Source organism: Durio zibethinus, chromosome 26 (assembly GCF_047325235.1).
Source record: "Durio zibethinus cultivar Kanyao isolate XHJ-2024 chromosome 26, ASM4732523v1, whole genome shotgun sequence".
NCBI lineage: Eukaryota > Viridiplantae > Streptophyta > Magnoliopsida > Malvales > Malvaceae > Durio > Durio zibethinus.
The window spans coordinates 18886625-18909839 of record NC_143187.1 but is presented as its reverse complement, the minus strand read 5'-3'; the positions used below and the strand labels follow the sequence as shown (position 1 = coordinate 18909839).

At 33.8% G+C, this 23215-nt stretch overlaps 1 protein-coding gene across 5 annotated transcripts; it reads right to left on the bottom strand.

Annotated features, from left to right (window-relative positions):
• Positions 1–22747, bottom strand: LOC111275401 (toprim domain-containing protein). Of its 5 annotated transcripts, none has more exons than XM_022860772.2 (21): positions 22225–22747; positions 21297–21430; positions 20566–20621; positions 20416–20473; positions 20201–20311; positions 17317–17400; positions 15770–15850; positions 15495–15560; positions 15295–15411; positions 13420–13467; positions 13243–13328; positions 13002–13062; positions 11862–12044; positions 11623–11754; positions 10915–10976; positions 4816–4899; positions 4387–4518; positions 1348–1444; positions 1121–1255; positions 981–1048; positions 1–399 (listed from the first exon to the last, which is right to left on the bottom strand). In XM_022860772.2, exons 1-21 carry the CDS (start codon positions 22538–22540, stop codon positions 351–353), a joined length of 2160 nt encoding a protein of 719 aa, XP_022716507.2. In that variant the 5' UTR covers positions 22541–22747; the 3' UTR covers positions 1–350. The 5 variants fall into 5 exon arrangements, with proteins under 5 accessions (XP_022716507.2, XP_089612139.1, XP_022716508.2 ...); XM_089756013.1 differs by having other exon boundaries at positions 1–391; positions 22225–22726; XM_022860773.2 differs by having other exon boundaries at positions 21297–21418; positions 22225–22677.
• Between the last annotated feature and the right edge of the window lie 468 nt (positions 22748–23215).

Here is a 23215-nt window from a genome sequence, read left to right as displayed (position 1 = left end):
TTGACTGAAAGTCGGCTAATTATTGAGGAGCATTTCTAATAGCACAGGAAACACATGATAACTACAAAATAATCTCATGTTACAATGATAAGTTTACAGCAAATAGATAAGAGAAATTCCTAAGCTCAATTGATACAAAATTTCAACACAAATTTCCAGTATTAGGGGGAACTGAACTCCGGTCTGTTTGATTACTGCATGTTCACCACCACTGCAACTTCACAAGTCTTAAGCTTTGTGGTAGCAACCCACAGCAACATTTTAGTCGTACCCACCTCATTAGGAGACAAGACTAATGATTTCCCCTAACCATACAAAATTTCAATCCGCAATTGCATGAGCACCATGGCCTATCGCTTCTTTTGTGGTTCATCAATGTCCATATATACACCTGTCACCCTGCCAAAGTTCATTAAAGAAAACCACTGAATAATAATTACAGTAACACAAAATTAGAGCTCCACAATGACACAAGCAGCTATTTTTTATATTAATGCAACTTAATATTATTTTCAGTAATCTCAGGAAATATGGTACGTTTGATAAACTATGCTGACGAGAGAACATCACTACCAAAAAGTTCTAGTTGGTAAGAAGTTAGCTGAACTGCAAACTCACAGGTCCAGCAATGAAGTACCTGGATCATTTTGCTTGTTTCATCAGTGCTTTGGCAATGGTCTGACTGCTCCTAGTGCATTATCTAACCTACTTTTAACTCTTTTCTGTTTATAATCGAGTTAAGATTACCTAACTGACTTCTCCAGACCCCTCCAACAATGAACTCTGTTATTTTCTATGCAAGCTCTAAATTATGATGATTGCTTCATCAGGCACCTTGTTAATGTTCTGAGTGCTCAACCTTCTGTTAACCCTTTTCTGTTTCTAATCAAGTTAGGTTTATTATACACACAAAATCCCTAAAAGTAAAACTATTAGGGGCAAAAAAGAAAAGGAAAGAGTACAAAGAAAATGTCATGTACCTATCATAAGACAAAAACGCATCACCAATAGTTCCTACAACCTTATTTCGTACCTTCCGAACACAAACCTGCAAAAGCATATTTCAATAAGAAAAACTAGAAAATTGCTTGCAAAGACACAACCTTGTGACAATACTCACTTGTACTTGATCAACAGGCCCAGCCTCAGGATCCCGATTCCGATGAACAACAATCCCATTGTCACATTTGTTTATGAAGTGTGCACTTCCACTGATGTCATACAGATTAGGAGGAGCCCCAATCCAATGGTGCAACTGATAGACAAACATTAAATTAGTAAAAGGAGATACATTAAACTAGAAAAAAGGAGATACCAAGCAACATAAGAAAATTCGCTGTGACCAACCTGCCTAGGATGTGCAACAAACCAGACATGACAAGAGTGATGCTGAGCAAATCGTTTGATCATCGTTAGCATCTGGCTTACATACTCTGTTTCAGTCCTGTTATGGAGAAACGATGTTAATAAATGGGGCACTTAGGCAGCCAGCAAATGAGGAGCACTCAGAAAGGGCAAAAATAAAAAGACAGTTCTAAAACATCTATGAAGCTTTGCCTTGCTTCTCCACTTATGAATCCTGCTAGGATAGAAAATCATCTTCAAAAATAAAACAATATGAAAATGGACAAACAAACAAAATGGAGCAAGGGAGAATCTAATTTCAATTAGTAGTTTTAGAAGATAGACAAAATAAAAGCATCCATTAGTGCTTATAAACCAATGTACTTAGATCGATAAAAGGATTAATCCCAAACTAACTTGTTAAGACTGCTTTCAATAGTCCAGCCTCCAAAATAGTGGTTGTTCCCATAACAATCTTAATTTGTTTCTATTTTTCAGACTCAGTCTTCAAATGCAAATTAGCAAAGAGATTACTAATCTAATATCCCACATATTAGATATGGTTTGAAGTTCTTCAACAGTCTTACTAAATTTCTCATGCTCAACACTTTGTCTAAGTCATTTAATGTGGCATTCTTAGGCCCAAATTTAAACCTATTTGATTCAGTCAAGAACTTAAAGTTCTAAATTAGATACATTTAAGAAATATCATGACAGATTTGAAAAGTTCATATGCACTATACCTCTGTTAAGTATAATCTGCAACTACTAACATGGCATAGATTATTGAGAAACATTTTTAAAAAATCGCCAAAAGAAAAGAGAGATGAACCTGACCCTAACACAAAACATAATATCAGAAAGAAAAGGAAGATCTTAGAATGTTTGGTTTAAGAAAACACAGCCCCTTTCTGCTTTCATTATCTAGGAAAACAGAAATGGTAGTCAAAAAAGCCTAATTTTTAAAACAAGAAAAAGCTGTTTTCATTGTTTTCAAGTAAAATGGGAAGCAAACAATGAAAATGTTCAAAACTGGAACATGACTTCCATTTACAGACTATACAAGCAGCCAGAGTCTGAAGCCTTTCAAAAGCTGATTTCGAAACATTTGCGATTTTGCTTTAGATATTGGAAATTAGCAGCAAGCTGTGCTGATAATTTTAACAAATGATGTGTCTCCATGAAATTTTCGGGATACATTATGATGGCTTAATGTGTCAGTTGAATTAGAATACCACTGATACATACATACAAACTTTTGGGAAATTAAAAATAAGATTATTTATAATATAACTATTAATTATTAAAAATAAGTTTAAGTAAAATATAACTATTAACCATTAACAGGACAGAATGGAATTTATTCCAACATAAATAGTATATGTAAATATTAATTACATAATCAATTGTTTTCATGGTTTTTCTTAAATGTGAGAAAAGAAATTTTATAGGGTAGCAATGACTTGTGGCTTTTGCCTTTGGAAAATCAATAATGTTCTTGCTACTATTAATTCTTAAAAGTTTTTGAGCTGCAACATGAAATTGCCCTACTGCCTATTGCTTAGACTAAGGAAAAGGGTACAGCAAGAGAACAGCAACTCAATCTATGAGATAAAAAAAAAATACTACTTTCAAAATCCAAATAGGGGTGAAAATCAAAAGGAAGGAATGAGTTACATGACTTTGCTTTGATATTAAATTATGTTCATACAGTCAATTGTTAAACCATTTCGGAGGGGGTTAATGTTTTCTTCCAAATCATTCTCATTTCATTAAAATATTGCCCAAACAGGTTTTATTAATGCAAGGTAAGTTTGCTGGAAGTATGGTTGGTTAAGAGCTAATCAATTAAAAATATGTTTGTGTTTCATCAACAAAATTTTCATTGATCAAATCAAATTGAACAATTGTAATTCCTTATTATTTAAAAACTAAATAAATAAAAATCAAACCTCAATTGAACATTGGATTAAAGTAAAGTCCTATTTCGAGCTTCAAGCCAATATTCTTTAATTTACTTCATTTATGTAGTTTTTGTCCATAACAAAAGGTGTCTCATATGACTTGTAAATAGTTTCCACTTAGGCTGTATTATAATCAATATCTAGCTACTAAATGACTTTGTCGATGTGTCAATGTTGCAAATATGGAATGAGTATAATTAATATCTTTAATTAAATGAAAGTACACATATAATACACATAAAACTGAGGTTTTCATCTTTTCTAGTGATGCAACTTGTCCTAAAGTGTTACTTAATGACTGACATATCAAATATAGTCAACATAAAAATTTTAACAAATATAAAATGTTTTGTAACAGATTTCTTGAATTTCCTGATAGAAAAATTGTACCATATGAACATAATGCAGATAACTTGATATATAGAATATCAAAAATGCAACAAAAACGTTAATATTAACTATATTCATCCATTTTCTAGGAACTATGCTTTCCATGAGAGAAGAAATAATGAACTGTTATTAAATGTAAGAAGTGGGAGAATGAAATACTCAAAATGGTATATACATTTTTAGATGCAAAAAGTAGATTATGATAGTGACTTTCGGAAAGAAAAGTACTTAACATCATTACCTCATTTATTAGGAAAACGGTTATAAAAAATAGGAGCATCACAAGGGCTGATTTATTATAATGTTACTTATAAAATTACAGTATCATGCACAAACGCATTAGGAATAGAAATAGGGAATGATTAGAGCTCCAAAGACAATTGAAAAGGGAAAGTTAAATAGTAAAAAAGAATTAGGACAGCTTTTTTAATACTTCTATCACAGAATTATATTTTTTAAAAAAGAAAGCCCATAGGTAGCTTCAAATTTTGAAAAATGGGTATCCCCGAACTAGCCAAATATCAAGCTGGTTTGCATAAAAAATATAAAAATATACATGTATTTCATGGAAAATCAAAATTCAAGGCACAAAAAAATGTCAAGCTATACTATTGAGGAAAAAGGGAAGGAGAGTGCTAATATGCAGGAAACAAATGAGGCAATGAGCAAGGTGTAAAATAGGACTCACTGATTAACTGGGCGCTGATGATCAAGTTCATTGTAAGGATCGATTACAAGTCCCCGAACACCATGCCTGAGTACTGCTGCCCTTGCAAGATCCAGAACCCACTTTATACTCGGAAGAGAATCATTCTCACACCTGTTCTAGATCCCATGAGATAAGTCCGAAAGGCAGTATTAAGAGTAGCAGCAAAACAATCAGAGCGTACAAGGCCTCAATTTTAGAAGCATCCAAACCCATACATAGCTATAAATTGAAACACCCCCACCCCTTTCTGATATATATATATATATATATATATATATTTCACAAGTATCTAAGCAACAATTTGAAAAAAAAAATGAAAACTAAAGGTCTCAATCAGCACCTAATATTATCAAAAAACATGTCAAAAACTTAGAAAACCAACCATGTAATTTAAAGTATTCAACTTACCTTATGAGATAAAATGTCTCACTCAACCATTTCTTCCCTTCCTCTAATTCCTCTACACTCATTCTTTCAACAGAGCTTCCATAGCTATTGTCAGCAAAAGGAGCAAATGAACCAATTGGTGGTTATAAAATTAAAACAAAGTAACTCAAAGAAACTACCTTGCAAACAAATAGAAAAAAGGTATTGTTTCCAGGTATTCATCAGTTTTCTAAATCATCTCTTGGAGGCTGACATGCTAGTTGAAGGATTAAATTATCAAGGACTTGTTATTATTTTTTATACATTCATTATTTTTTAATCTTAAATAAAATAGTTGGGCCCTTTCCTATCAGCTTAAAGTTTCAGGACAATCGATCACCCAACTTAACATGGCATCAAAGCTTTAGAGTTCGAATCCTGGCAATCGTTCCCTTTTAATATTTCTTCACCCAGTGTCTTGTTGCTTATCAGGCTTTGTGCTGCTGGTTTAATCCTTCAGCTTGCATCTTCCTTCTACACTTGGGTCAACATGCAAGCCCATTAATCATACATCCGGCTTGCAAGCGAGGCAGCATGTTGAAACTTAAATATAATAGTTGGGCCCTTTCATATCAGCTTAAGCCTTTGGGATCATCCAACTTAATAATTATATTTTACTTATCTTCCATGTATTAGGTTTTAAGGTTATATTTGGCATTTCATGTTTTATTTAAGATTTTGGGTTTAGTTATAAATGCCTATGTGGGAAAACATTTAGTTACAACCGGTTGTAATCTGTGTAGCTGATTATAATCTGTATATATCTGTATCCCTAAAATTGAGAATTTGTATCTCTAGAATTAAGGACAGAATATCAGGATAGACAATCCCTTGATTATAGGGATCAGATTTAGGAATATTTAGTTTCCTAATTTACCCTCTAGTTAGCTATATTTAAACCTATGGTGTTTGTATGATTCAATAGACAAGTTTTTCTATACACTCTCAATTTTTCCACAGCTCAATTTTTCCACATGGTATCAGAGCCTTAGGCTCTTCTTGGGAAGGAAATTTTTCAGCCTTCATTGCTGAATTCTATTTCAAGCCTTCATAGCCAAATTCTGTTAAGTCTTTCATACTCTTATTTTTCCTTTTTGGCCTTCATTGCCTAGACTCGTTTCAATCCTGAGAAAGGTAACCATGTCAGAAATAGCAGAATCTCCCGCTACTACTCGATTTAAGGAAGTGACAACTGGTCAAACCAAAGGAGAACTACAAAATATCCAAGTTGCATACAGATTGAATGGAAAGAACTACTTGAAGTGGTCTCAGTTGGTTCAAACCTTTCTAAAAGGGAAAGGAAAATTGAGCCATCTTCTTGGCACTGGTCCTGAGAGAGGAGATCCAAAATTTGAGGCTTGGGATGAAGAGGATTCCATGGTTATGTCATGGCTGTGGAATTCTATGACACTAGAAATTAGTGACACTTGTATGTTTTTGTCCACGGCCAAAGACATTTAGGAATCAATTCGACAAACCTATTCCAAAGTTAAGGATGCTATTCAAGTCTATGAGATAAAGATCAACACTGCGGCTCTCAAACAAGGGAATAAGTCAGTCACAGAGTATGCTATTCTTCTTAAAATCTTTGGCAAAAGATGGATCACTATCGGTGCATAGAAATGAAGTGCAGTGAAGATGCAGCAACTTTGAAGAAATTATTGAAAAAGATCGAGTCTATGATTTTCTTGCTGGACTTAATGTTGAGTTTGATCCAAATTTTGGGAAAAGAGGATCTGCCTTCTTTAAATGAAGTGATATCCATGGTTAGAGCAGAAGAGAGCAGAAGAGGAGTGATGCTTGACAGTCTGCATGTAGAAGGATCTGCTATGGTCTCTAATGGTGGGAAGAACCAAAGCTTAGAACAATTACCAGTCAGCGAGAATGGGAAAGGTGATTCGGCTAAGACTTCAAATCGTGACAATCTTTGGTGCACCTATTGCAAGAAGCCAAGGCACACCAAAGATCATTGTTGGAAACTAAATGGAAAACCTTCAACTTCAAGCAAAGAATGGGGTTATAAAAGAGGACAGCCAAGAAATCAAGGACAAGCTCACATGACTGCAATGGAGTTAAACCAGAAGAAGTCTCAAGAACATGGAGAGTTGGACAAAAAAGAGATTGAGAAACTGAGAAGCCTATTGGAAACTCTTGAAAAGACTACTGGTGTATGCTCCTTGGCACACTCAGGTAAGGTCTCTAGTGCAGGTAAAGTCTCTAATTCTCATGGATTAAATGTCTCAGATAAGTCTATTAAGAGTTCTTGGGTCATTGAATCAGGAGCCAAAGACCACATGACACAATCTTCACAAAAGTTTAGTACATTCTATCTTGAGACATCCAACAACACAAGTAATATCAGGAATAGTTTACCTTTGTCATTTCTTTCTGAAAACTCCTCCAATAAAGACAAAATCTGGCTTTATCATTTTCGTCTTGGACATCCTTCTTTTGGAACTTTGAGAAACATGTTTCCTTCTTTGTTCAAAGTATTAAATGTTGAAGATTTTCATTGTGATGTTTGTGAACTTGCAAAGCACAAATGTGTCTTTTCCAATTAGTAACAAAAGAAGTTCTACTCCCTTTTACTTGATTCATAATGACATTTGGGGTCCCTCTACAATTCCTAACATTTCCAGTGCAAGATGGTTTGTTTCACTCATAGATGATTGTACCAGAGTCTCTTGGGTTTTTTTACTTAAATCCAAATCAGATGTGAATAGTGTGTTTTTAAGCTTTCAAAACATGATCCAAAATCAATTTGGAGTGAGAGTCAAGAGATTTAGATCTGATAATGCAAGAAACTATTTCAACTAGAGTCTATCCACCTATTTCCAAAAGATGGGGATTATCCATGAGTTATCTTGTGTGAATACTCCACAACAAAATGGAGTGGTAGAGAAGAAAAACAGCCATTTACTAGCCACAACCCGAACCTTCACTTTTCAAGCAAATGTACCCAAATCTTACTTGGGGGAAGTTGTTCTCACTGCCACACACATTATAAATAGGTTACCTTCAAGGGTTTTGGGATTTAAAACTCCTATGGAACTACTCTCACAATTCTATCCCAACCTTAATACCACAAACAACCTTTGTACATCATTTGTTCATGTTCACAGTCATAATAGGGGAAAGTTGGATCCAAGAGCAATTAAGTGTATCTTTGTGGGGCATTCATCAACTCAGAAAGGGTATAAGTGCTATCATTCTCCTACCAAAAAATTCTATGTGTCTGCAGATGTCACTTTTGAAGAAAGTAAACCATTTTTTACTCAACCTTATCTTCAAGGGGAGACATCATTTATAGAAGATAAGGATAGAGACTTCCTTTTGCTTGATTTGTCATCCTCCTCCAAAACAGTTTCAGCCATTAATTCTTTTGAGCCTAAACCCGTTTCTTCAAAGTCCAAGTCAAACACTGATTCTAAATCTGAACCCATTCCAAACACAGAAGTTGTGACTAAGGATAATACTATTCTTGATTCTGTGAAGGAATTACAGGTATACTCAAGAAAAAAAGTTCCAGCTCCTAAACCAATGCAAATCCAAGAACCTGATCCTAACTCTGAAAATGAGGTAATTACAGTCTCTGATTCTATTTCTCAAAATAAGCATGAATCTCCTAAAATTAATGATTGTGATCTATCTATTGCCATTACGAAAGGAACTAGAGAATGTACTAAACATCCATTATACCCAATCTCTAATTTTGTGTCATTTGAAAATTTCTCACCATCCCATAAAAATTTTCTTGTGAGCCTAAACACTATTTCTATTCCAACTACATTATCTGAGGCATTATCCGATGAGAAATGGAGGCAAGCCATGAAAATAGAAATGGAGGCCCTAGAGAAAAATAAGACATGGGAACTGGTAGAGTTGCCTGCAGGAAAACATCTAGTTGTGTGTAAATGGGTTTTCACTGTAAAATACAAGGCAGATGGTACTATTGAAAGGTACAAGACCAGGCTGGTGGCTAAGGGCTACACTCAAACTTATGGAGTGGATTATCAGAAAACTTTTGCTCCAATTGCCAAGATGAATACAGTTAGGATTTTGTTATCCTTGGCTGCAAATTACAATTGGCAGCTTCAACAATTGGATGTAAAGAATGCCTTTTTACATGGTGATTTGGAAGAAGAAATATATATGAAAGTTCCACCAGGATTTGGAGGTCATCTAGAAGCAAAAAAGGTTTGCAAGTTAAAAAAGGCTTTATATGGCCTTAAACAGTCTCCTAGGGCCTGGTTCGGGAGATTTGCCAAAGTGATGCTAGGAATGGGATATAAACAGAGTCAAGGGGATCACACACTGTTTATCAAGCACTCAGATTCAGGAAAAGTCACAGTTCTGTTAGTATATGTTGATGATATAATTGTAACTGGAGATGATGAAAAAGAGAGAGAATCTTTAAAACAATGTTTGGCCAAAGAATTTGAAATAAAAGAGCTAGGGAGATTGAAGTATTTCCTAGGAATTGAAGTAGCTCACTCACGGCATGGTATTTTTATCTCACAACAGAAATATGTGATGGATCTTTTGAGGGAAACTAGGAAGCTCGCATGTAAACCTGCAAGTACCCCTATAGATCCTAATCATAAGCTTGGAGAAACTAATGAAGATGCTGCTGTAAATAGGGAGATGTACCAGAGATTAGTTGGAAGACTTATTTATCTCTCACATACTAGACCTGACATAGCATATGTTATGAGTGTGATAAGTCAATTTATGCATAGTCCTAAAAAAGTGCACCTACAAGCTGTCTACCGTATACTACACTATTTGAAGGCTAATCTTGAGAGAGGTATCTTGTTTAAAAGAAATTTGGGGTTGGTATAGAGACTTATGCAGATGTTGATTATACAGGTTCAGTAACTGATAAAAAATCTACCTCAAGCTACTGTACTTTTCTAGGTGGTAATCTTGTAACTTGGAGGAGTAAAAACAAAATGTGATGGCAAGATCAAGTGCTGAAGCAAAGTTTAGGGCAATGGCTCAAGGAATTTGTGAACTACTATGGTTAAAGATTATCCTAGAAGACTTGAAGATCAAATGGGATGGACCAATGAGACTTTACTATGATAACAAGTCTGCAATAAGCATTGCACACAATCCTGTGCAACATGACAAAACAAAACACATTGAAGTAGACCGGCACTTCATAAAGGAAAAACTAGACAGTGGATTGATTTGCACACCAAATGTATCAACCAAGGGCCAACTTGCAGATGTGTTGACCAAAGGTCTCAACAGTGCAACATTTCAGGAAATTATTTCCAAGCTGGGAATGGAAAACACCTATTCACCAGCTTGAGGGGGAGTGCGGGAAAACATTTAGTTACAACTGGTTGTAATCTGTGTTGCTAATTGTAATCTGTATATATCTGTATCCCTAAAATTGAGAATTTGTATCTCTAGAATTAAGGACAGAATATTAGGATAGACAATCCCTTGACTATAGGGATCAGATTTAGGAATATTTAGTTTCCTAGTTTACCCTCTAGTTAGCTGTATTTAAACCTATGGTGTTTGTATGATTCAATAGACAAGTTTTTCTATACACTCTCAATTTTTCCACAGCCTATGTCATTCTAATTTTGAGTAGGCTTATGAATTATTGAGTTATTAACTTTCAAATATTTGAGATTTAAATTATTGGATTTTAGAGGATTTTGATTGAGAATTCACGTTATTGAATTGGCTTTACAATATTTGTTCTACACCATCACTTTGCTAAAACTAAAAAGCAATCATTATAGTCTTATTTTGATAAGTACAATAAGTTAAAATATTCCAGCTATAACATTATTCAAAAACAAGGATATTTTATAATTGATCACATCATTCCAAAAACACATAAGTTAAATAATTAGTTCAAAATTCATCTATATTTTTCTTAAATGTCCTGTAGATAGCCAATTATAAGATCTAAGTTAACTAAAAATTATAAGCATCCTCTTAAAACCTACAAGCTCTTACAAATTAAGTTTAGAAATAATTTCCTCGTATAAAAACATATCCTAGACCTAACAATGCTAGAAGAGAGCAATAATAGAAACTCATACTAACTAAACTTACCTTGCTTCAAAGAACGGTCTCCTTACGTATTTCTCTAAAAGTTTCCTTGCATGATCCCGAACCTTTGATCAACAAAATGGGGAAACAGTGAGATTAACTAAGTCAAAAGGGTTAATAGATCTTAGCATGCAATAGCATGAGTAACAATAACAACAACATCATCATAGTGATTGTCCATTATGGTTGGCCAGAAGGAATACTCTCACATAAGAATAATTCCCACTTTAATTAAAATCACTCATGAAAAAAATGATTGATCTATTTCTAGAAATATCTTGCATGTCTTTGATTTACTTGGTAGCTGGATTTTCCACTATCTCGGGGACATAGATTCTAGAATAATCAAGACACTTTGCAAAAGAAAAAGCTGAATTATGATGTGAACTTAGGAAATGTACATTTATGCATAAAAAATTTTAATTTTAAAAGAAATATAAGTCTTCAAAGTATGCCAACAACAGTAAATCCAAAAGAAGGCAAGAAGGGAAAACATCTTTAGCAAGGCTTGCTTGTCTAATTATACAACAATATAACACAAGATATATCAAGAATTTCAAAACCTAAATGATTCTCTTCCTTAGTTTCTAACTCATATATCTTCCCAAATTAAAAGCTGCAATTCCTATATAAGAGTTGCACATATATGCTGGTAAATCAAGAACAGAGAGATCAGAATTGTGGATGGATATAGGAAAATTGGTGGCTGACCTTGTTCTCCATGGAGCAAAGAGCAAATTTCCAACCAACACTTTGATTAAGATTACATAAGAGAGAATCAATCCATTCACTCTTCCCAGAATTGGGAACACCAGTTACTATCGTCAGCTCTCCTGGCACAACCTGTTCAAGAAAGAAGGGGAGAAAAAAACATCATGAGAATGATGATACATCATCTCTACCACTAGTCACTAAGCAGTATAGAAAGACAAAGAACACATAAAGCTGACATTATATAGATCGTCCAGTGCCCTCCAACCAGTTGAGACACCAAATTCATATCCAAGAGTCCGATGATAATATTTGTCAATCTCATCAAAGAAATCTCTGAAGTTGAATAATCCACGTATGGGATATAATTCTGCATCCTCTATTACGTCCTTTAGAACGCTGGGTCCCAAATACATAAGCACCTGTGGTCACAATTAAGAGTTGGTTGGAGAGAATATTTGATCTATGAATAAAAATTGACCAGAACCTTGGCAGCTGTCTCAAAGGTGTTTAGGAGGCATGCTAAGGCTGGTTCAAATGTTCAAACTTCAATTTGGCACCTGCCAATGATAAGAAGCTTTAAGAGCTCGAGTAAGCTATTATTATTTAGTTGCTTTTGAGTCTCAAATTATTTGAGTTAAAATTTTTTGTTCTTATTTTATTTTTCTGTTTCTTGGGTTTCAATTATCAAGAGTATATTTCTAATTTTCTGGTTTGGAGGAAATATCAGATTTTGCATCAAGGAAGTTTGGTTTTGATAGTTAAGTTAGCTAGTTCTCTACTTGAAGTCTTTTGCTAAAGTCCTAATCAGAATAGGAGTCTATTCTTTTATGATTAAGGATTCTAGAAGTCCATATAAATCAATATACTCTTTCTATTAAGATATTGTTTAACACAGGAGAATTCCCAGCATTATTGCTTTGTGATTTTATTTTCTAATCAACCTTAGATGTGACTCCTAAGGAACCCTAGGTGTGAAGCTAAGGGATTTCTCTCTTCTCCTTCCTTTATGCAATTTTTCTTGTTTTCTTAAAGAATTTAGGTCATAAAATTGCCATAATCCCAAGCCTTTTGCTGCTCTAAATCATAGTAAAATTTGCAGATGCTAGAAGATGCAAATGAACAGTTTCCAGTAATCCTTTCACTTAAATCAATTGAAGTTTATAAAATAGAAAAACCCCAGAGTAGAAATGTCAAGAGAGAGGGGAGAAGAAGGGCAATAGCTTATCATCTACCACATGCACAACTCTTAATATCAACTAATCTTCAGTTTATTATGAAGCTGACTTTAAATTGAAAAGAACAAAACTTTGATTTTAAAAAATTAGTCAAAAATATTTCACATTACAGGCATAAAGACAAAGATATAGCTATATGACCTCATTTGCATCTTTAAAATAATCCACATCGTTTTTCTTCGGCCATCTAACTCTCCAGCATCTGCTACCCAAAAAAAGCAAACAGTTAGTCTTGAATACACTTAAAAGGTCGCTTTTCATTAAAAAAGCAAGGATAACAACAATAATAGAGGAAAAAGGAAAAGAAACCAAGAAAAGTTTCGAAATAGCCTCAGGATTGAGAACATGACAGAAAATATCATTACAGCAAAATCATATAAACCTTTCTCTTCCAAGGCGACGTGCAAGCTCTTCAGCTAAGGCTTGACCAGGTAGATCACCATCAGTAGCAAGTATAATACGTGATGCCTATCAATATAGATATTATTAAAAACTAGAGTCTTATAGATTTCAAAAGGACACATTATAGGAAAAGCTCAAAAACTAAATCCCAGCAAACCTTGTTTAGGTACTCTTTGCAGTTCCACAGATATTGATACTTAGTGTCCTAGCTTTACAAAACACATGAATGAAACATTAGAACCACATTTATACATACAATGAAAAGAATAATGTTATACTATATTGTCCAAAATGAGTGCAGCCATTTTCTCGGTCAATCCTTCTCTACTTAAATGAAGCTACATTCATTTAGGACAAGAGGGGAAGCGATGGAAGAAAAACCAAGGCCATATCATGCATCATTATCATTATTGCAAATTTACAAAATATATTGCAAACTACAGAAAATTTATTCAAACAGTAATATTCTAAAATGAGAAGAGCTCATTCTAATTTACTGTTCCACTTCAGACTCGGTAACCATTTCATATTTTCAAAAAAACTTTAAAGTTATGTCATAACTAGTTTCATCATCATAAAGCCAAATATACTACATGCTTAATGAAGTTGAAAGAATGCATGACATTAAAACAGAATCATGTAGAGTCCCAACTAGCATGGAATATTGCAATTCATTTCAGCTGGTAGAATGCCATCCAATCCCAAGACTTTAAACAGCCGCTGCTTAAGAATTTGCACTCCTTCGAATAGCTTACATTTGCAGGCCACTAAGACTTTGTTTGGTAGAGAGGATGGAACGGGGGAAGGATGGAAAATGTTTTAATCTAATGGTTGGGATTCATAACCACCTTTGCTATTTTGTAGCTCAATTTTTTGGATTAAAACTTGTTCCTTCCCTTCTCCTTTCCATTCTTCCTACCAAACAGAGTGTAAATGTTGATAAAGGCAGTTGACAGTATCTAATATAAGTGATACGAAGTCTAGAAGAGCTGGTTTCAACATCCATCTCCAATCTGGAACTCATGAATAGACCAAGGGTTCATACACAATTTTCAGTAATTGAGTATGGTTTTAAGTCCATTCTTAGGTTTGTACTTCTCTAAGTTGTTATCTGGCTGGTAATTTCTCTTTAATAAGAGGAATAAGTACATTTCTTTAATTTCTTATGTTGGTCTAATGGCATTATTGTCTTATAGATGAACCGAGGGTGTATAAATACCCACCCAGAGTTCAGTTGCTTGCGTAGGGCTGAACAATTTTATAATTTGATCATGTACTTAAGCAAGAAATTTTAGAAGATTTATGCTCTTTGTAGAGGGTATGAAACATTGTTTTATCAGTGTTATTGCCTAGATTTAAAATTTTCTCTTCCTTTAATCCCTATTGTCTAACCTCTAGGTATCAAGCTACCTTAGGAACATGCATCACTAACAGCTTTGCTGTTCAAGAACACCCAAGCTGCTACCAATTGAATTTCTAATTACCACCACTTGCCAACTGCTCAAGGCTAGAAGTTGTTGGTTCAATTAACCAACTTATTAGAGGCACTAACTAAAGCACCAACTTCCTCAGCACTAAACTAAGCAAATACAGTTGCAACAACAACAAACTGACTAATTGCTCCATAAACTACCCTATCCATAAGTAGATCTTAAACAAACAATTCATAAAACGTTATTCTGTCAGATACTATTAAACTTTAGAGATGTAGGCAGGTGGACTCATGAAAAGCACACACATTCGAGTAATCTAATGTGCCAAAAAGTGAAGGATACTGATTAAGAAATACTTTATACCTAACTAATGATGCTACCACCTATTTTTCTCACTGGAAAATAGCTCATATGACATGCATGTATGAGGAGAGATGGAGACATAAGATCTCCATTGGATTCAATCCTCCCTGTTTCATAGTTGAAACATTGAAGTTGAATATCTACATAGTATTTGATGGCTGACCACACCATATAACACTATAATGCTATTCAAAAGCTAAATAAATTGTAGTATTAAACTTTAATTTGACTAAAACCTGCTCTTCAGCTGGAACCTCCTTTTGAGAAACTGATGGTGGTGCACCATCAGGGACACTAACACAATTACGGAAGCCAGCTTCCTCCATCGCAAGCTTGTCCATTTCACCTTCAACCTATAAAAACAAGTTGAAACAATAAGCATCGACTAAACATAGAACTGGAACGAAATCTTCTACAGAGAGTGACAAAGCAATACAATGATAATATCGCTTGCATCGTCTATATCATTCAGCCCATAAAATATCGTTTCAGTATCCTTTTCCTGCAATGGAAGAAGTGTATAAGTAAGATTTGAATCAAATATTATCAAATTTCACTTTTAAAATAAAGAGCACAAAATGTGCCCTCCTCAACACGTGACCACTCCAAAAGTATAGCATAGGATGTTCAATGTAAATGTCTACAGGACAAATAAGTTTAAACTCCAAGTCACCATAACAATACAAACAAGGGAAAACTTTTCAAAAGAACCTGCCAAAACTTCTTGTCTATATCCCGATACTTGCAATTTACAAGGTCTTTCTTACGCCAATAAGTGAATGCAATAGCAATCTGTGAATGAAATTTCAGGAGTAATTAGGTAAGACAAAATAGCTTTATGGGTACATTATCAACAAAATAGCTTTACGGGCACATTATCACATTAAGAAACCAAATTTGCAGCATTAACCTCAAAATCTTAAAACCTTAACCGTATTAATATCACAAAATCAGTTCTTTCAAAATAAATACACCCTCCCAAAAATGCCCCTAGCAATAAAAACAATACCGTCTTAAACAACAAATAAGGGAAGATAGACCAGCCAACATACCAAATACTTTAGTACACAGGTCTAATGCTGCCACAGAAGGAACTTTGCTATATAATGTCACTATTAAAATTTTAGGATTTCACTTTGTAATTTTGACTATTTTCATATACAGGAGTAGAATCATAATTTCTTCAAATTATGCACCCTAGGATTACATTTTCTTGCGTTTAGAATACGCTAAGAGCTTCTAGGAGTTAGATTTTTTGTAGTCCAAGTTGGTTATTTACTTATTTACTAGTTACTCTCCAAAATTGAATCCTAGTTCTAGGATGCATAAGAGTCTAGCAGACATTATATATACCTACGTACTCTTAATATGTCAAGCTTGTAATTACTGAATTATAAATTATTTGGTTTATTAAAATCAGAAAGCCCAGCAGCATTGTTTACTACTCTCTCTTCAGCTACAAAATTCTCGAGTAACTTTTTACAGCACAGGAAACTCTTCTTTTAGACTAGTTTCTTCTCTTCTTTAACCCAAAGCATACTCCCCTTTTTATAACTTTCACAATAATGGTTACCCAATAATCCCATATTCACATATGAATACCTACCAGTCAAACCCATCAAGTCAGAAATTAACCCCTGATCTTCTTGCTGCAACCAGAGTTTCCAGCAACTTTTTTTTTTTTTTCAATTCCAGCACCTTTTTATATCAAATCACAATCAAATCAAATCTAATTCAAACATTAGCCCAAAATAGACCCTAACATCTTTCATTTTCTATTTCTAGCTGACCATAAACCCTAAGTAGGTAAACATTCCCCAAGTCTCTAATACAATGGCAGAATCATATCTTTTTCTTCTGCCAAACATCCCTCCTTTTAAACAATGAATATTCATCGATATCTAAAACTTTAACAAAAAGTTTGAGGCTTATTCTCAAGATCATGAACTTTGCGAGAAGGATGCCAAATAGTTAAAAGGTGAAGTAACCCAACCAGTAGTACATTTCTTATTCCGATCAATGAATTTAAATTCACATGTTTTCATTAAAGTTAAGTGAACCTGAAATTAACCAGAAGAGTGAACTTTGGCACAAAAAATAACATATGCAGGACAATCATAGCGTAAGCAACAAAAGTGGAGAACAACCAACTTCCCACACTGTATTTATCCGAAACAAACTGACAGCCAAAATTTAAATCTTACTCTGCACTGTCAGCATCCTAAAGCCATAATTTGAGAAAAAAGATTGATAATTACCTCATTACAGGTCTTTTTTTGCATAACAGCATTTCTCTTTAGTGTTTCTGCAGATATCATTCGCTCTGCGAAATAAGAAATAAGCTGGAACAAGAACAAATAAAAATATTAACCAAGGTTCATGTGCCATTTCAATTAATTTTACATGGATAACTATGGATAACTGAGTCAACAAATCACAATCCACTAAATTGAAACTTAAACCTGAAGGAAGGATGCTGACACATAAACTAGGAAGATTATCTTCCAACACAACAGAACAGCATTAGCATTTTCAATTCACCCAACACATGTCAATATTTAGCATTTCATGATTGAATTTACAGTAGATCCCAGTGTTAACTAAATAAAAAGTTATCTTACCATGGCTGCAGCCCCTCCCACACACAACCACCCCCACCCCACCCCCAGAAAAATCAATAAAGAAGAAAAGAGAAAAACAAAAAAAAACAAAAAAAAACCAAAACCAAAACCAAAACTTCTGCTGAATGGATTGATCAGAAACAGAAGTTTTCCAAAGCAAGAGTCTTTACTAGGAAAGATATATTTCAACTTAAATGATTAGATCATACCAGTTAAATCCTATTTTCAACAATTCTCATTTCTTCTATAAACATTTGAAGTTCAAGAAAATGATTCAGAAGAGAAAGCTCAACAAATCATTGCAAGGCAGTTTATCCATAGCAAAGATGAAAAATCAGAAGAAACTTTCTTTTCTAAGTTCCTTATTATTTACATGCCATGACCGCACAATATCCTGATCAGGTCAAGAACAATAGATATGTCATGATTTTCAATAACTATAAACAAAATATATCCAATAACATACTTACTTCTCAAAGTCCTCACTGATTTATGTTTGTGAAACCCAATGCTCACATATTGAGGATGTAGATATCGGCAAATCATTGAATAGTATAACTATTTTCATAATTGATACTAAAAATATTACTCCATGCGATCTAAGCAAACAGAAACATTAATTCTGTTCTACTCAAGTAGGGAGATTTAGAGAAGTTCCACATTCCAGTTATTTCATAGACAAGGTTGAGAAACATTAAGCTTTTCTGAGCATTGATGGATAGAATGAAGATTCAGATTCCTAGCTCACCATGGTCCAAAAGGTCCAGGCTTGACAGAAAGAAACACAAAATTTGCAGACTGATTTACACAAATTTATGTTTAAGCAGTAACATAAAAACATCAACCTTGTCCTATGAACAATAACAGGGGGCAGAAACAATGGTTTCTACTTCTTCAAATGATGTTTGGGATTGCACTTCCTACTAGGGTACTTTCAAAGAAAGTGTCATATGGACTCTTATCTTCGTCTTCCCAACCATGGTTTCACAGAAAAAAGACAGTATGAGAAACACAAGTCTTTACCGGCTGAATCATAAGAGATATATTGTCTTTAGGTTAAGAAACACAAATGCATATGTGCAGTATGAGTATGTTATGTAAAACTTCACAACTCTTTAAAAGGTAGGATATGAGATAACAGCATGCATAAATTTACTATCTTAATGTTACTTTTTATTGCATTATTTACTATTCCACATTTGAAAGTTTTTGTTTCTATTCTTTAAAAATATCCCTTCCTACAAATAAGCTAAACCCTTATTGGCTTCTCTTTCTTCACTTGCATTTGTAAAGATGGTCTTAATTTACATTTAAGATGGTTAACTTCAGGTACGACACGTTTCAAATGCATTAAATAACTATTGATGTGCCTACACAACAATGACCTCTGAATAGTACCAAAAGGAAAAGAATGTGGTGTTATTTCTTTTTCCTCATTGGGTGCTTTGATTTTTTAACATGGTACAACTTGGACTCATCAAGACCATTTTGATTTTTTAAGCATGCTTTTCAAATTGTCAGCATCCCATGTAACATAGACTAGAGAGGAAAAGATTTACGTATAAAAGTAGATGTTTCAAGTTCTAGGGTAAACAAGATTTTTCCTAGATTCAAAAGGATACTGCAAAAACATAAGAACCCATTAAAGCTAAGATGATATGAGATGGAAAGTCAGAGAAGGGGACAATGACAATGAAGATTATGGAAAATCATAAGATTGCAGGATTTTTCAAGACAAAAGTGGCTACGATGACCAAGCCCCAAACAACCAACCATGTTAGAGGTAAACAAAGCAAGAGATGTTTGACCATAAAAGACATCTGTCACCCTCTCTCCACAAATCGCAAATTTCTCAAGATTTAAGTCTAGGAAAACCAGACAAAAATACTTATCATAATTTTCCTTATTCTTTGAGGACACTAAGATTTTCCACCTGGTTTGAAAAGATGAATTTCACCACACAACTTAGTTCCTTTCAGCGAAAACCAATCCAGTCAACAAGAAAAAGTTCAGAAATATACTTCATAGCGGACACTAAAAGTTCATCCACCACAAGGATTTTATAATGCAACAAGCTCTCTTGGATATAAAAACTTTTTCTCTCTCCCCTTGAAATGTCCTCAATTTTCAGTTAGACTCTACAACCGTTGCTATAGGAAGTGGATTGATATAGTAAGGAATGTAGTTTAATGTAAAATTTGTTCTAATTTAAAATGTTTTCTTCATGAAAAGCTCAAAAGCCATTTATGGATAAAAATGAAAAACAAATTAGAGTTATTTTAGGAACAGCTAACTATTGGGATTTTTCAATTGATAAAGGAGTTATAAGAATAAACTCAACAGCAGAAAAACATCTATTTATTCTGCACTGAAGCATAAACAAGTGGACATGCTGAATGGAAAACCTACAAGCCTACACATTTCAAAGCTGCATATAAGATAGAGCAAATAAGCTATGCGACATCTAAATCAATATAAAATTCAGTGAACAAAACATAGGGGAAAGGAAAAACATAGTAACCTGATTACAGAGTGGTTCTAATTGCAAACTCTCCACTGTGACTTGCCTTTTGACCTTAACTTTGTTAATTCGACTGAAACTTTCAAACGATGACTTGCCATCTGCAAAGGCCTAAAACCAAAGGACAACCAAAAGACACTTATAAGATATATCTAAAAACTTTCATATAGACATGTAATTATTGCTACATCAAACTCAGAGGAGAAACAGATTACCTTTGTGTAACCTTTCCACCCACATTTTGCTCGAAAACACAGCCACGAAGCTGAACACCTATAAATTCAGATGGACCAACAACTATGGTTGGTGACACTAAAGAATTAAAAAGAAACAATGCAATAAGAAAGAAAGTAAATGCAGCATACCCATCCTGGCTGATGAAAATAGATAAGCTAATTTCCTCTGAGTCACCACCATTGCACTATCATACAAGAATATCAACTTAGAAAAAGAATGCCAAAAGGAAAGCATAAAACAAACTTAGCAACCAGAATAATTTTCATGCAGGATTATATTTTTTTTATTAGGTAAATCACTAAGTTGGACAAGAGCCGTAGGATGTAAATTTTTTTGGAGAGACAGCGCATAAAGAGTGGCCTATCTCTCAAGCACCTCTACTTTCTTCGGCATCTATTTATAATAAAAACCAACGCCAAAAAAAAGAGCTAAAATCTCAGATGTATGCATAATGGCAAAAAAAGATTAAATAAACATATCACTCTAACACAATGGATTTGAGCCTAGTCAGGAGACAAGAAAGTTTGAAGGGTTCCAGGGGTTGTGGAAATGGATATATTTTCTGTAGTTTTTGATGTCTAGAGAGAGTTCTATTTTCCTGCTAATAGCTAACAATTTTAGCTAGGCCATAAACTGTCTTGTCTGCGAAATAGAATCAGTTGGAATGAGCACTGCCATGAGAATTCCAAGCCTTCCATAGTCTGTTATCTCTGGCCTATATTGTGGTTAACAACTACCAAGAATGACACTTTCTAATAGCAAATTGCTTTAATTAGATTGACAAAATTTAATCAAAGTTATGCAGAAATGCAATAAAACTAACAATATTGTTGAAAGAAAATAGATGTTAATAAAATACCGAGGGGCACATTAAGCGGTTTTCATGCCCAGGAACACATTCACTTATATCAATGCCAAGCTTCTTTAATTTATGCTTCAAAATCTCCAAGCTATGCAAATCCAAGGGCCGCTCTTCCAAGTCTTCAGAATAAACTTAGAGATAAACAAAAAAAAACTTAGAGATAAACAAAAAGGAATTCTGGTAAGCCTTCCAATATGTACATTTGCATGCACCTATATAAGTGTCAGCATGCATAAACACATAAATGCCTCTTCTCTTATTGGTTTTGCATACAAATTGAACAAAATAAATAATCTAGCAACAACAACACTCATAACCTTTTCCCTTTTTCAGAAAAAAAAAAAAAAACACTTGCAGTTGATCGTGGACACTGAGTTTGGAAGTAGTGAAGGTAAGGGAAATATTTTCCCGTGTTTGTAAGAAGAAAACAATAAGAGAGAAAGAAGAGAGAGAACCTGCATTTATGTGCTAGTTTGAAATCCAATACTCTCATTAATAGGCGGAAAACAGAAGAGAAGTACTCATTCAACTACAAGGAACCAGTTTAGCTATAATTCAACTCTTAACTCTTTTATTTCCTTCAATTTTTCACCTATTGCAGAAAACATGAGGAGCAAAAATATATATTTCTGAGTTTCCTTTTGTTTTCCCCTACCTTACCATTCTCCTTTCCCTCTGTTTGCTTTCTTCCCACTAAAGAATGTGGATTAACATGTAGAACATCACTTCAAGCTTGTTCTTTTGTACTAGTTGGGGTTTGCATGTAAAAATAAAATGTAGTAATAAAATTCAAACAACAGTGTTAATTCTGAACCCTCTAATGTCTAAAAAAAAAAAAAAAAAAAGGGCAGAGCTTGCCAGAGAAAAGCACATAAAATATACTACTAGTATGGGGTCTAGAAAATATAGAGAAGAAAAGAAATACCTGGAGCTGGAGCTGGAGCTGGAGCTGGAGCTGGAGCAGAGACATTGAGATAAGTAAGAGAAGAAAACCCATTAGACCTAAGCGACAAAGAGCGGTTTTTGTAGATGGGTTTTGAAGAAAGACAAGGTATTAAGCGTTTAGAGGGTGTGGATAAGTGTTTAGGAGAAAGGGTTAGAGGCAGCAGAGTGAAAGAAGAGGGGGATGTTTTGAGCAAGTGTTTGGAAACCATGAATGCACTGTTTGAGGAAAACAAGGAGAGTCTTCGGAGGAGATGGAGGCGTTGATTGTTGCGGATATGGCAAGGGAAACGAAGCATGACTCTGTTATTTGTCTCTGCTTTGCTTCTGTGTGTTTTCTCAACATTCAAAAAACAGGCTTGGGTTGCATTCAACGGATGCTGTTTCTGCTTCCAATTAAACAAGAAAAGAGGACTGAGGACCGAATAAGGGTTTAATGAGAGAGGTTCTATTCTTTTCTGTTCTTAGGATACCCAATTGCCAATGGGAAAGGACCAATGCACTTCACACTATTTGAGGGCTAACTGGTAAATAAATAAGTAAATTTACTTTAATAAAATGAGATTCAAACCCTTATTTTGTAATGCATACAATAAACCAATATAATAGATATGTTCAAATAGTCAGGTTTTTTACCTAAGTTAGAAAATTGATTTAAGTTTTGAGAAAATTTAAATAAAAAATTAAAATTTATTAAATAATTTAAACATAATTTTTAAATTTATTTAAAATTCAGATCGAATTTTAAATAAAAAATTTAAAGCTTATATTTAATCTAAATTCATATATATATATATATAAATTATATATAAATTAATTCATATATATAAATTAAAAGTAAAATTTATATATTTTTTTATTTTTATATAATTTTTATTTTTATTTATATATATGATTTGAATATAATTTTATTAAATTTAATTTAGCTAATTTTTTATTTTTTATTATATAAATTAAATTTAATAAGTGATCTT

Bases quoted from the DNA above. Each gene is read 5' to 3' on its own strand.
- LOC111275401 (XM_022860772.2), bottom strand. From the start codon at position 22,540: ATGCTTCGTTTCCCTTGCCATATCCGCAACAATCAACGCCTCCATCTC. The intron at 20,474-20,565 runs GTATGCTGCATT...CTGAATTTATAG, and splicing joins ATTTTCATCAGCCAGGATGG to GTGTTCAGCTTCGTGGCTGT. The intron at 1,049-1,120 runs GTGAGTATTGTC...ATGCTTTTGCAG, and splicing joins GGCCTGTTGATCAAGTACAA to GTTTGTGTTCGGAAGGTACG.